Genomic DNA, 14,819 nt, shown 5'->3' on the forward strand with positions numbered 1-14,819 from the left:
GGCCATCGGCGCTCGTCACACCGATCCTCTCCTCCCTGCAGCCCCCAAGGGCCTGCAGCACCTTTTTACACATGCACGTGCACTCCCCCCGTCCCCCAACATAGGCAAGAGGGAAAGTCTGTGCTTCACCCGCAGTGACAAGATGCATCTTTCTCTACCAGAGATCAGTGGCAATTGTGCTAAGAAAACAGCAGCCAGCAGCGCTGCCAGACCAGCAGCCCTCTTACCCACTCCCCGTGTGCACAGCTCACGCAGGAAAGTTCAACCAAGGGTCTTTTTAATGGAAGTTTGTAGGAACACACCGTGCGCAGGTTAGTTAGCTCACACACGTATCGTTTTCTGCATTCTTCAGCCTTTTCCAGGTTTGCCTGTTCTGTGCCCTCAAATTCCGCAGCTGCTGCCGTGCGGCAGTGGGCCAAGCCTTGGCAAAACGACTGCCGTTACTAGTGCAACCATTAAAACTCAGGTGTGGCACCCATGCACAAAAACAACACAGCACCGTGCAACGCAGGCTCTGGGCACAGGACAGGCCGCACTCCTCCACTGGAGTGGAGCTGACTCGGTTATTTGGCAAAGTTACCACCGCTGCCGTGAGCCTCCGGGTCTGTGCAGGTAGGCCAGTGCTGCGCGGCCCTTCGGCATGCTTGGTTTCGCCCCCGGAATTCACAGCTTCCAGCCCAGCTGCCCCGTGGCCGCCTCGGTTTACTGAGAGGCAGCAGCAGAGCTGGGAGATCACCCACCAGCGCCCAGCAAGACTCAGCACAGCACAGAGGGCTCTGGGAAAGGCGGCGAAGCGGGGGAAAGTCCGGTGTGGCGATGGAAAGGCTTCCCAGCACCAAGATCCGAAACCAGCCATGGCGTTGCCGCAGCCGGGGCTGGAGGCAGGAGCGCTAGTCTTCAGCCAGCGGCGGGGGGGCCAGATGGAGCTGGAAGTTCTCGTTCTGGAAGACACTGCTGGTGGCCGGGTCACCGTGGGAAACGCTGAGCAGCCCGTGCTTTTCACCGCCGTGGCCGCGAGACAGTTCTGTCAGGAGAGCTAGCTGCAAGACAAAACCCAGACGGATCACTGTCCGGCAGCCTGGGCAGAGTGCCTGGAAGCGCTCGTGCAAGGTGCAGAAAGGCAAAGTGCTCATAGGGGGCTCACCTTTTTCCTGCAGCAATTAGAAAAACCTTAACACATGTAAAGAAGAGGGTATACATGGTATGTAGTGACCCTATAGAGCTCAGAGCAGGACAACAGTCCTGAGCTGAACAACTTCCCAGGTGTCTTTAGGTTGTTTTAAAGTTACCTAATTGAAACACAATCCCAGAAAGAGCTGAAAGTGCCAACAACTGCAGCCAAAACAGGCAGGAGGCACAAGGAAAATGCAAGGGACAGAGGGAGCTGCACTCTCCTTGGGACAAGACGGGGGGCAGGAGGAGGGAACCTTCTGTGTGATCAAGGGAGCCACAGTGTCTAGAGGGGAGGTTATTTGCAAATCTAAAAAGAATCCGAGAAACCTCACACCATGGATGCTTTTCAGGCCCAGCCCCAAAGCCAGCGGTATTTCCATGGCTCCACTGCCAGTGAATTCCCCAGCACAGTAGATTGCCAGCACTAAAAGGAAACCCAAGAGAAGAGCCAAAGCCCACGCTGCCAGTGCCAATATCTGGCTCGACAACATGCAAAATACCCTTCACCAATTTAAAACCCCGAGGAAAACAGGTGGTACATACTCTGGAGGTTCCTCGGTTGAGTCGGCAGAGTTGGTCAAAAGCTTGGATTTGCTGAGGATCCAACAGAGACTCTGAAGTTGTCTGATAAAGAGAGTGAGGAGGAGGTTACAGAAACAACACACAAGATGTCAAGTTCATACACACAGAAATTCATCCCTGCTCCTGTCCTTGGGCCTGCAGCAGCCAGTCCGCAGCCTGTTTGGGGGGCTTTTTTAGCCATCTTTCCTCTGGCTTGAAGCCACTGTGTGCCCCTTCATTTTGGGAAAAAAAAAGTCCTATTGTTGCAGAAAGCACAGAGATACCCTTACATCCACAATGACTTACTGTTGGGGTCTCTAGCTGACGGCAGACAGGCTAACAGTACTAAGTCACCTTTGGGGGAAGAAAGAAAATAGGAAAAGAAATGAAACAGGAGAAGCAGAAGAAGAGAGACAGAAAAGAGGTGGAAAAACTCCCCCGCAGCCAGCTGGGAAGAGAAGTAATGGGTCTCTGCGGACGAGCAGCCTCTCCTGGGCTCTCCTCCAGGCAGCAGCAGCTCCCCCCGGTCCTTTCTCGTCATCTCCTGACAGTCTCCCCCGGCCCCGCTCAGCCTCCCTGCCGGGTCCCCACGCAGCGCCGACCGCAGCCTGCTGTGATCGGGCACAGATTGCGCGTGGCTATTATGGAGAATGACTACTGTGCCAAAGACTATTATCGACTAATGGTGTCTCTCCTAAGGTCCATTTTTTCCCCTAGTAGGATGTTACAGACTAAAAGCTAGGAAATGAGGGGTGAAAAGCAGGGGGGGAGGCAAGGTGACTCACACATCAGTGGCAGCCACGTCCCCTGAGAAACCAGACGCAACAGACGTCACGGTACTGCCCAGCAGTGTCAGTGTTTGCGGGGTACAAGCAGCTGGGTACAAGGGTAAGTGTCACCCGGCAGCGCCGGGGCAATTACGGAGTTGCGGGTGAGGGCAAACAGAATTGCACATAGAGGGACCACAGCCTGCAACAAGAGCGTTACCGCAAGGAGAGCTGCACACATAGTCAAACTGCTTTAAAAAGCATCCTTTACATATCCCAGGGAGAGATGACAGAGCATCACAGATTCTTGTAGGTTTGTTCCATTTTATCACATCACAGTGTTTCTATTTTGAATGTTTCTGCTCGTATTCCAAAGCAAAAGCATCATCAAGAAACTACAGCAGGAGCCAGGGAGAACAGCCTCCCTCATGAGCAGCAATCTGGCATCTGTTGTCTCTGGGGATCTATTTTTAAGGGAACATTCAGTGTTCATTCTCAAATATTTTCCCCAAAATACATTTCCCAAGGGCTGTTAACCCAAAATGCTACAGTCCTACCAGCGGATACTGACTGAAGTTGCATTTACTTTAAACTCTCTGGCAATGGATCAAGCCCAACATGAAGAACTAGTATCGCTGCCTTCAAGGACTGCGATCAACTGGAATTAAGGCTGAGCTCCTGGCCCCGGGAAGGCAGAGGGGCCCTCACCGTTCCTCTAGAGTCAGGCAGGGTCCCTGGGAGTCGGGACCCTTCCCGGTCAGGCACAAGCATGCTCCTCTCTTGCGCTTAGAGGCTCCCACCAGCAGCGAGGCCCTTCTCCCAGGGCAGGCGGTCTCCTTGGGGGTTGCAGCGCATTCGCCGCAACACCCAACTTGCTTTGTACTTCTCATGCTTTACGGTGTGTTTGAAGAGCACGTTCAAAAGCTCTGGGAAGGCGACTCCCAGTCCTCCTTGGGGAAATAAGCGCATGCTGCAGCGACATGGGGCTGTGCGGGGCACAGCATGCTGGCTCCCAAACCTCTCCGGAAGAGCTCGCCGTCAGCTCTTCACAAGAGCCAGCAAGACTCGGCAAACACCCTAGGAAGCACGCTCCGATAATTATCCTAAGCCTGGGGTACGCTGCCATCCAGGTTTAAGGTACAGCTTGCGGCTGCAGCTGCCTGGGGGGGCTGCAGTCTGCATGACAGCTCTGTCTCATGGAGAAGCGCCCTATGTCCCGGGCAGAGCTAAGGGCCTCTTGGACAAGGCTCCTTCTGAGCAGCCTTGCCCAAAGTGGACGATGAGCTGCGGTCTGCGATGGGTAAGGTCTGGGGGCAGAGGGAACAACGTTTTGCCGGATATCACGCTGCCTCAGTCTTTGCGCCTCAATTTTTAATTGCTGCTCAAGGAGAAAGGGAAACGCTGCTGGCAACTGTGCAATGAAAATCAACTACAGTGAGCCGCCTTGAAAGAAAGTTACCGTGGACAAAACCCGGAGCACAAACCCTGCGGGGAGACGGGCACGCCACCACGCAGAGCGCCAGCACTGGCGCCAGCCTCGGCGTCCCCAGCAGCAGCCCACCCCCCTGCACCGGCAGAGCGTTCTGCTCCGCCTGAGAGCCATGTTGTCCCCAGACCCCAGCAAAACTCTTGGTCTGGGAATGCTTTACCCAGACCCTTGGGTTTGTCTTCTCATGCTCTCCCACAGCACCTTTACCTGTCCCTCTCTTCCGGCAGCTCCTCCATCACACGCTCCCCCCTTCCTACTCCTCGCTGAGCAAAGCGCAGCCAGGGCAGAATCTGGCCACCCACCCCTTCAGCGTGTGAACGTCCCAGAGATGGCTCGGAGCTGGCGAGCCCAGGAGTGCTCTGGGGGAAGATGCACTGAACCCACCGCGGGTTTCCTGCAGCCTGACTCATTCGGTTACTCCCCTGAAGCCACGTGCATCTCGCCTTTGAGACGTCCATCAGACAGTCTGAGAAGAGAGGAATGTCCCCAGCGCAGATCGCCCTATGCTGGAAGCATGTGCTCAAACTCACTTCTTCCCCCTCCAAAATATTCTTTCTAATGTAAATAACCATTCGCTAATCACCAGTCAAGGAGCCAAACTTCCATATTCCCTGCACACACGGCGTAGGCTTTGAACCAGAGCGCCTATGACAGCGAGGGTCACGTACCCGCAGCTGGCCGGCTGTACAGGCGCTTCCAAGGGACATGCAGGTCAGTCTCACTTGGAAAAAAACCAAAAAGCGAGGAAAAACTGTCCTCCGCAGTTGCTGTGGCCACAGGCATTCAAGGACAAGGAAAAGGCAGTATAATTAGCCTCCCCTCTTCCGCTATCTCTCTACCACGCGTATGTAACTATCAATCAGTCTGTTCTCCAGGCTGATGAGCTGAAATATTGCAGGCAATTCTTTCTGTTGTCATGGCAACATCTGCTGTCAGGCCTTTTTCGTTTTTAACCGTGTCACTAAAGGCATGTTTTCATTCAAGAGCTACAGGGAGGCTCAGGGTCCAGCATCAGCCCTCGGGCATCAGTGGAATCCACTCGCTCACCCGGCAACACAGCTTCTGCCTCCAGTGCTCTGCAGGGCCAGCTCGCTCCTTATTGTCTAGATCGGTACGAAGCGGTTCGGCACCTCCAAGCCATTTCCAGCCAAATCCTTCAGAAAGGCCTCAGACTAGACGTAGAACCCAAGAGCCACAATTCATCCCCTTGAGGATCTGGGCCAGCAAGGAGAAGAAAGGCTCCTTTTTGTTTCACAGTTCTCAGAGATCCCACCACTATAATGCTAATCTCCGACGCACATTTTGCTTGCACACATTCCACCCCCCTCGGGTAGTCACCACACAGCCCTCCTAAGCCTGCAATTATCTTTAATTTAGCAGCCTCAAAATCCATCATCAGCTAGCGCCTAAGCAAAGCAGATCATACAGCAGTTGTAAGCAGAGGCACCGTTAATAGTCACGCCGAGATATCCATCTAAGTGCTGCCTCTCAGAGCCATACCTTCCACAAAAGATGTTGCTACATCAATTAGAGCATCAGAGCACCACGTTACGCCATAACACAGGGCAGATGCAGCCACAAGCCCTGGGGAAGGCTTCGGGATTCCTAGGAACAAAAGCAACACCCACCTCCCCCACTGACGGAGCCGGATCCGCAGGCAATGGACACCAAGTCCACCTTCTGCCATTCCTCCCCTGCAGCTGGACACTTATTTCACACCAAGGCTCAAGTAGCCTTACAAAGAGGTAGCCAAATTCAGTTTTTTAATGAGAGCTGAGCCAATTAATTTAAAACTAAGTAAATCTACTCCTCTTCCGCAGGATAAGGACCTGCTGCTTTCATGGTATTCCCAGGAACCTGGAACAATCAAGCAAAAAGAGAGCAAAGCAGGCAGCTGCTCTGAGCCAAAGTCACTAACATCACAAAATTGTTAATGAACTTCAAAAAACCTCAGGACATGCCTTGCAGAACGAACAAAAGGATGCTGCTGCAGACCTCTGCAGAGCTACTGCAGAGCAATGCACCACTGCTACGGGACAGACACCGACCGGCTGATCACCACAGAGGTGGAAACGTCTTGCAAGTCACTCTGGGCAATGTGGCACGTGGGCAAACCTTTGCTCGGAGGAAGTCCCAGAGCCACCGTAGCTGCGCTACAGCAGCAGGACGTGCTGCTTCAAGACCAGCCTCCACAGCGTTTCACCACTTACCTCTGCTAGCGCACACAGGAGCGAAAGCCCTGGCAGCGGGCCAGGCCCTGCCTGCTCCTGTTTGGATGCAGCGGCAGCCGGTACCGCCGGGGCTGGCAGTGGCAGGCAAACCGGGACCGGCTGTCTGCAAGCAAACAGAAGCACTGACTCACCAAAGCCCATGGCAGAGCAGCCTTCCCTCAGCGCTCTGCTACAGCAGGAGCAATCTGTCACACAGGTCTGCGCTCCAGCTCTGTCCTCTGATCTCTTCGGGAGCAGAATGGGAAAGGCAGATGTCTCTTATTTCCAGTTGAACTTAGCTGAACTTAAGGAGCAAACCTCCCACTCCAGGCAAGAGAGAGGCCAGGCTTATTTGTGCTCTGATAGACTCACCGCTGCTGCAACGTGAGATACTGCAGTGACCGAGAGGAGCAAGGAGAACCGTCTGTATTAAATATCTAGAAGCACATTGGCACACCTCCATTCTCCCTCTGCTAGCTGGTCTGTTTAGCAGCTCGTGCTTACACCAGGCACTCTTGGAATATTCCCTTGGACTTCCGCTGATGCCTTCAGCCAAAGGAGTGACAACGCTGTTCAGGACTAATTAGATAAACACAAAACCCACATATCCTCGCTGGACACTATGGCCCAGCAGATGAGATATTTATTTATAATGCAGCAGACTTCGAGGGAAGCACGGCAGCACACAGATTAAACATTACATAAAGATGATGCACGCCAGGTCCGTGCTCAGGCTGAGCTCAGTTTAGTGCCTGAACCCGACAGGACGGAAGCGTCACACATGAAGGCAAATAATGCATTTTCTAAACATGAGCTAAGAGGCTGTTGAACAGCATCCCACAAGAGCCAGCCACAGGAGACTCAAGAGAGGCAGTGTTCTCTCAGTGGCAGGAGTCTGGGGAGAGAAAGGGAAGGTAAAGACATGTAGAAGGATGACAAAGTCCTACTTGGTGTAAAAAGGACTAGTGACCCCTCCTGCCAGAGGCTTACTGATAAGGTGACGCCAAACCTTACAGAAAACGAACGCGGACGCCTCTGCTATCTGTCCCCTTCAGCTCCTGACACCCGCTGCTGTTTAAGAGGGAAGTTTATAATGTGCTTAAGAACAACTATGGTCCTGGGAGCTCAGCGGCAGCTGCCCAAGCCTGTCTATGCTCAATTCACACACAAACCAACAAAACACGCTGTTTTCATTGTGCAACATGAGGGTAAAAGGAACGGGGAGGGAGGCGGGACATGGAAACTGCAGCTTTCCATTTGAGGGATTTACAAGAGACAGATGCTCATCTGCCACCTACATTTCTGAAAGCCGCCCTCCAGAACAGCCAGTGACGCCTTCGGCTACAGCAAACACCACTGAACCAGCCACGATTCCTTCTCATACCCTCCCATCTGGGGACTACAAACTGAACCAAAACCTCAGCTTCTATTTATTTTGCTCCCCTTCTTCAGAAGAACATCAGAAGAAAGGAGTCATGCGCACCCTTCTTAACCCTTTGGCCGTTTGGTTATTTCTCAGCTTGGAACAAGTACCAGGCACGGAGGGGAGCAGCAATCGCCCCCTCCAGCAGCAGCAGCGAGCGCAGCAGCACAGGCAGAGGTCACCGGCTCTGTCTGACTCTCCAGCCTGCGCTGGGTCTGGAAAGGCAGCCTCTCCTAGCAGATGGCAAGTCACACGTTTCCTTTCCTGCCTGTGCTCCAAGGCAGATCTGCGAAGGCAGACTGAAAGCTTGCAATTTCGCAACAAAGATGTATGCAATGAGCTGTGCCGGTTCCTCGGAGAACAGAGATACGACTGTCAAGCACTGTGCTAAACTACACACAACTATTGGCAAGAGGGACTGATGCAGTTTGTGGGAATATCAACAGGTTGGAACAGCCCAGCATCTGTCACCATATTTAAATGAGTCTGCTCTACAGATCCTCCTAGATATGAAATGTTTTAATAAAAGGGAGAAGATTTTCATCAAGCCATAAAAATAGTTTCTTTGAAATTGAGATGTAAAGTAAAACAAAGATTACCCACCGAAATGTTGCCATCTTTTCTCTTAACCAGGACATACCACTTCCCCAGGGGATCCTAGGAGCACAGACCAGGCTCACTGGTCTTCGCTTTAGGCAGCCTGGAAGTCAGCTGTCTCCGCTCCGTGTTAGCCTCTCACGGGTCCTAGCGTGCAAGACTTTGGGCTGCAGGCAGTAAGAGGAAACTTCTGCCAGGCTATACGTGAAGGCCAGGGGAAACAATTACAATTCAGTCTGATTTTCTCAAATAAAACCCCAACAGAATAAAGTAAACTACGAAAAGTCCAAGAAAATAGTCTATTTTGATTTAAAAGCTGCTAAAGGATAATTATGTTTTTGAAATTAGTGTTTTTAAATTTGTGGTTTATTTTCAGTTTTAGCTTTGGTGCCAGTCCTCCTCTAGCTGCTAGTTAAGACTCCCACACTGGGTTTTCTTCTCGCTAAACCACTTTTGTTTCCAATATATTACAAGAAATCTTAAAACACAGATGTTCTGCTGATGAGAAGCCAATAGCACAAAGTGTCTCCAGTTCCTTCCTCGCATGGATTTCCTACGCATTGTTGAAGAAGTTAAGGAATCTATCACCAAAGCCAACTCCAAAACTAAAGGACCGGGCATCTTCTCAGCTAATACATATGTGGGAATATTCTCTACGGAGGAGAATGCACAGTCTTGTAAGTGTATAAAATGCTAATTATCTGCTCAGTATCTTTTTTGGGGAAAAAAAAACCCCATGCCTGGATATTTTCAAAGCTATGAAGTCCTTGGAAAATTTTTATATTGCTGGGAGTCAAGCTAATAACTGATGGTCATCATTGCACTGAAAACAGTAAAAATTGGCTCTGTCTACTGATTGATGGAGGTCATGTAACACTTGTCTAGCTCTAAAATAAGTATTGGTGAAAAAAATGTCCTAAACCTTCATTCTTACCCAATAGAAAGCACACAGGCATGCCGCAGAGGGACGTTTAACACCCCAGTTGAGCGATACAGTACGGTACCAACACCTCACAGGTGGAAGTCGGTCAGGAAGCTCTGAGCTGGATGGAAGGCTGCGTTGCAAGGAGGGACGCTGGTGGCAGGCTGCAGAACAGAGCTCACAGGTAGAGTCTGATAAACTGGATTAACTACGGATCATATTCATTGTCCGTCCTGGCATGACTTGACAGGATTAAACTCCTGAATAAAACATATTTGCCATCTGGACAGCTCTAACAATGGTGCCCTTAGAACTCACGCGCAATTCTCACACACGGAATAACCAGAGCAAGTCAGCTTAGGGATTCATGGCGTTTTCTGCAGAGCTTATGGCCCAAGAGCCAAGACTGCGTTCCCCTCCCAGATCCCTAGTAGGTAAGCTGGCAGAATAAATGGAAAACACAAACTAGCCCACTGTAACAAGGCAAATTAGTTTTGGAGATCAATGACTGAGATATCAGGACTATTTCACTTACGTATTTAGGCAGAAGCCCAGCTACTGTGCATTCACCTAATATGCCTCAGTTAACTTCAAACACCACAAGGCAAAAAAGCATTGCAAGTTTTAAATCGGATTAAAAACCCCACCACAAACACACAAGCTTTCATTTCTCATTTATGGTATGATAAAAGGCAAGGAGAACAGGAAAGATGATCAGTTTAGACACAGAAGATGACCCTTGGGAAGACAGCAAGGTTTAGGGGCTAACACAGAAAGCGCAAACTTTTAGTAGCAAAACCAGAGGAAAAGCCCCTTTGCCCGGCCCTCCCTATTCCCCTTCGCTGGGGCAGAATGTCTCAAGCCCTCCTCACAGCAAGGCTCCGTTGAAATAAGTGCTATCACCAGATTCAGTAATGGTTCAGTGCTGGCTTGTGGCATCTCTCCTCCTCCCCCAATTTCAAGGTGATTGCTACAGAAGTCATGCATGCAAAGCAGGGACAGAGAAAACACTGGCTGTTGGGCTGTCGTTTCACATATAAATCTCAACAACATTGCAAAATTCAGACTGACAGTCTTTGTTTCAACAGAGCAGAATCGGTACTGTGAAATGCACTCCAGATGCTCAGTGGCATTTCTCAGCATGAATCTATTCCTAATCCAAGGCTTGCTAAAAAAATTGATACCTAAACTGAAGATTTCACTATGGATATAAACCCACATTAGATTTTGCCAAGAGATGGACTAAACTTTCAGGGTCTTCAGAGCGGTTGCAAAGAAACACGCACCCCACAGATCTATATGCAAAATGACCCAGAAGCTTCGGAGCCGGCTCTGCGGGGTCTAGGGAAGGCAGGGCTGGAAGCACAACTGTGTTAGCATAACCTGCCCCTGGGATTTCCAGTTCGTTGTTTGCAGAAACATCAGCTGCAGGAGCAGCTTGACCAACACAGACCTCTGGGTCTGCCCGGTGTCGGTGGAGTCGAGAGGGAATGCAGAGAAGCCCTTCACGAGGGAACTGAAGCGCCAAAAGGCTGAACAAACCTTGTGACGAACAGAAATAAATCCCTTCTGCACCTGAGCTGGCACCGGAGACCGGTGACCGCTGCTATCTTGGACCCAGGCTGAGAAGGACCCTTGGGAACACAAAAACGTGGCACAGGGTGGGGGGGAGCTCTGCAAGTCTCTCCTTTCCTTCTGTCCCTTTGCTTGCCCGCACCTCCTCTCTCCAGCGTCGTGCGTCATCCACCAGGCTACTGCAGAAAACACGCCTTTCAAACAGACCTCGATTCTGCACAGACCAGGGTCATGTCAAAACAGGCACGGGGAACTTAGCTGTTTTCATGCTTAATTCTCTGCTTAAATTTACTTGAGGCTGCACGAGACCAAACCCTGCCATACTGGCACGCGCCAGCCTGCCCGCAGCAAGCGCTCCTGCGCCCCGGGTAACCCTCCTCACCCTTCTGCTTTTGGCTCCAGTGGCACCAGGCAATACGCACGTCCATCTCCTCCACTTCGCGCTCCCAGCACTTCCCCCAGAAGAAGTTGTCCGTTCTGTAACTCAGACTGCTGCCCGGCCAGATGACTCGTTACCTCGCAGGGTTAATTGATGCTACTGAGCAGCAATTGTTAAGCAAACAAACTTCCTGGAGAGGCTAGAGATTTTACAGCCTTTTGCCAAGCCTAAATATATTCAGCTTTTTAAAGATCTGACTGCGCAACAGTTGAATCACATGCGACTACAACAGTTAAATATTGTAATTTAAATATACGAGGAACATCACAAACTTGGAGAGGATCTGGGGCATGGGGAGGAGGAGGTGGGGGGCTTGAAGCAGCGTTCGGGCTCTGATGAGCCAGAGCCAAGCTCTGCTAGGCCGGCGCTGCGCAGAGCGGGAAGCGATGGGCTTCTCTGCCAAGAGCGCATGACTGAGAGACAGCAGGGACGCAGCCAGCACTCTCAAATGGTCTGGCATGGATATTTTCTAACTAGCACTAGATGATGTCTACTGTAACCCCTTTTCTTCCCCATCTAGTCTCTCCACGTCCCCCTTTAAGCCCTGAGTCCCAGCCAGACCCTCACTTCTGCAGACGGATCAGTCAGATAAAGGGAAGCACCTTCTCCTCCCTGCCCCAACCATTCCCACATCACCTGGAGCATTTTCCGCTGCATTCTGCTATCTTGTCATTCTGCTATGGGTACGTCCGGACTGGTATTAAAGCAGAGACACAGGGGTTTTCTGACTGACTAGCCCATGAGAAGTCCAGTAATAACCAAGTTATAAGGCACTGCTATAAAATGCCAGGCACTTTAATGATGAATGTAATTTTAGTACTTAATCTTGCCTTTAGCTTTTGAAGTTAAACCTGGTCTGTCACACCCATTTGCACACATCCCTTTGGAGTAGAAATGTAGAGGGTAAAACACGGGTCTGCCAAATCTGCCTAACTTCAGAGCCAGTACCCATGGTTCACCGTAGCAGGGCGGTACACAAAATAACGAGCATTTGTAAGCAGACTGGACCACAGTTGATTTACAATCTCCTGGGAAAGCTTTTCTTTCTGTCACCATATAAGAAAATAACACAATTTGACTGCAAAGATTGCATTGTGCTCCATACATTCCTCAGAGATTACTTTTCCCCCAAGTCTCCCCCTTCAAGCAGGAAGCTTCTTTTTTCATTAATGCAGAAGCTGATGGAAGTTGACTAATGCTGTTAGCTACCTTTGATCGGAATTGATTTGGCAGAAATTGAAATAATTTGCTAGAAGAAAACTGAAGTACTACTATAAAAACGTACCCCAAGACTGAATTGCTTTGGTTTCAGAAGTGGAAAAACATTGCTTTGCGTGCATCTGTGCGGGGACAAATGCACAAAGTACCTTGAGGCATTTAGGAACAAACCCCCTCAGTGAGCGCCTTCGCTGGAACACGGGGCAGCGAAGTTCAGCTCCCTCCGGTGCAAGATCCCTAAAAGGCATCCCAAGAAGCTACGTGCCATTTTTGCTTACAATCCACAGTACCATGCCAGGGAAAAGACAGAAGCATGCATATTGAGACTGGACTTCTGTTTGAATTGGGGATGGTGAAACTTCTTGCACACAAATACTGACAATAAATACAAACGAACGATCTGTTCTTTCACCCAAATCCAGCTGCATCGGTCTTGTTTACACACAAGCTTCTTTAAACATTGTGTGAGCACTTAACGAGTCAAACCAATTCCAGATCTTTCACCCAGAGCCAGGTTATCTGTTAGGAAGTTAGAACGGAGGCTCCACGATCCAGCCGCGAGGAACACGCCAGCTTTTAATAATAGTTTTATATAAAACACACCTAAAAATAGTTTGAAAGGAACTGTCCCCAGTGGCCCATCCCAGGCTCTCACAAACAAGACAAAGCGGTGGGTGCATCCAGGAGGCAATCAGCTGCAAGCATCCAGGCTTGCCCTCACGCTGGCTAGCAGTTCCCAGACCTTCCGGATGAACACATTTCCATTTCTTGCACAGCTCTGTATACCCACGCCAAAACAAAATGACATTCATAAACGTGACTAGTTAGCTGCAGACAACGTTTGACAGTTACTGATCATGGGCTTGTCTGGAAGCAAAAGACAGGCATGAGCACAAAGCGATGAAGTCTGTAAGTGCTGCTCGAAGTTTACTTGAAGAGAAACCACCTCACAAACCTTACCTGTGCCAGGGATGCTCCACTTCCCTTTTTTAGCTCCGAGAGGTTCTCGCTCAGTTTTCCTCCCTTGTTACTTGAGTTGCATTTATAGCACATCCACCTCATCAGGCCTTTGGTTACCGTCCCACACTCTTTACTCAGCAGACACAGCGAATGGTACAAGTGGCCACAGCTGTAAAAGGGAAGAGAACTCTGCTAGGTGCTCGAAAGCAGGGTAACGCAGCCTGACAGCTCTGTACTTCGGAGGGGAAATCGCTGGTCAATGGAAAACAAGGCTGTTTATCTGCAAATACAGATCAGCAGTGCATACACTCCCTTCATACCCTCCTGTAGTATTTCTAGACTTGCAAAAATAACAGTAGATGCCCATTTGCCGATACAGTTACAGATCATAATACCACGGTAATAAAGGTCTTGTCTTATTTTTACAGCCACCTAGTCACAGACAAGAAAACCAGAGATGCCAACGGAGTACGTAGTCAGGGCTGCAATAGATCTGAGATGTACAAATACGGGGAAATAAACCCAGGGTGCTGCAGGTGCACAAACTGCACTGCTGGGAGAGATGACAGATAAACTGACAGCTTACTGAACAGCTCCCGCAGAATTGTAAGGCAATTTTCAGCCCAGACGGAGCTGGCTGCATGCAAAGAAGGTCGGCTCTGATGGGGCTGATTAGCCAGGCCATTTACAGTGCAAGGGAGCAGGGATACATGCTCACAGGAATACGTATGATTACTTGTGTAAGTCAAGAGACCAGTAGCTCTTTCTTTCATTTAAAACTACTAACATGATCACAACTGTGACCCTTAACTTTACCTGAAAACAATGATTTCATCAGCAGTTTCTTGCCTCCTTTTGTACTGCTGTAGACAAATGCAGCAGTAGTCCTGCTTTGGGGTAAGCCCTCTAGTGACAGAAGCTCTTAGGTTGCACAGGGACCAGTGGAGATCATGGTTTAAAAGATTCGTAGTTGTCTCTAAAAGGGTCTGCGTGGAAGACAATATACAGAAAAACTAGGTCATTTTGTCATCTCCAGTCTGTAGAAACTCCACACTGATCAATTCTTCATAACAAGCAGCTTAGCAGATTACTAACAGCAAAACCAACCCAACAAAATTGCTTCTCTTTATATGTTTTCTAGCCACTGCCCTCAAAATACTTATCCTTTTATCACGTGTTAATGGAGGCAATACCTTTTCACTCTTAAATAGATTAGTGCTTTATTGATTTTTGTCAAAGAGCATTAAGAGAGGCATGGTAGGCTCATTTTGTCATCTTCCATACCAGACCCTCCTTTTTTCCCCCCCTCTACCTGCTAAGCTACTGCTTACATCCTCTGTTTTAGTAGAAACACGCTGATAAAAATCAAAGCCCAAATGCACTATGGCAATTAAAGTATGAAAAAACCGCTGAACTTCTCATCTGCTAGTTCTTCCCAACTGAGGTTTCCCTTTCTGAAGAGCCAAAAGCAAAATATCCTCAGTT

At 49.7% G+C, this 14,819-nt stretch overlaps 1 protein-coding gene across 1 annotated transcript in view; it reads right to left on the minus strand.

The window, feature by feature from the left end:
* Positions 1-281: 281 nt before the first annotated feature.
* Positions 282-14,819, minus strand: part of VPS8 (VPS8 subunit of CORVET complex) — a 53,499-nt gene continuing 38,961 nt past the window's right edge. Inside the window, exons 24-27 of the mRNA XM_059822354.1 lie at positions 14,151-14,320; positions 13,335-13,503; positions 1,717-1,797; positions 282-1,040 (exon numbers count right to left, since the gene is read on the minus strand). Coding sequence (XP_059678337.1) covers positions 891-1,040; positions 1,717-1,797; positions 13,335-13,503; positions 14,151-14,320 — 570 coding nt within the window. The 3' untranslated portion in view covers positions 282-890. The remainder of the gene's footprint in view (positions 1,041-1,716; positions 1,798-13,334; positions 13,504-14,150; positions 14,321-14,819) is intronic.

Source organism: Gavia stellata, chromosome 11, assembly GCF_030936135.1.
Source record: "Gavia stellata isolate bGavSte3 chromosome 11, bGavSte3.hap2, whole genome shotgun sequence".
In the NCBI taxonomy this organism is placed as follows: domain Eukaryota; kingdom Metazoa; phylum Chordata; class Aves; order Gaviiformes; family Gaviidae; genus Gavia; species Gavia stellata.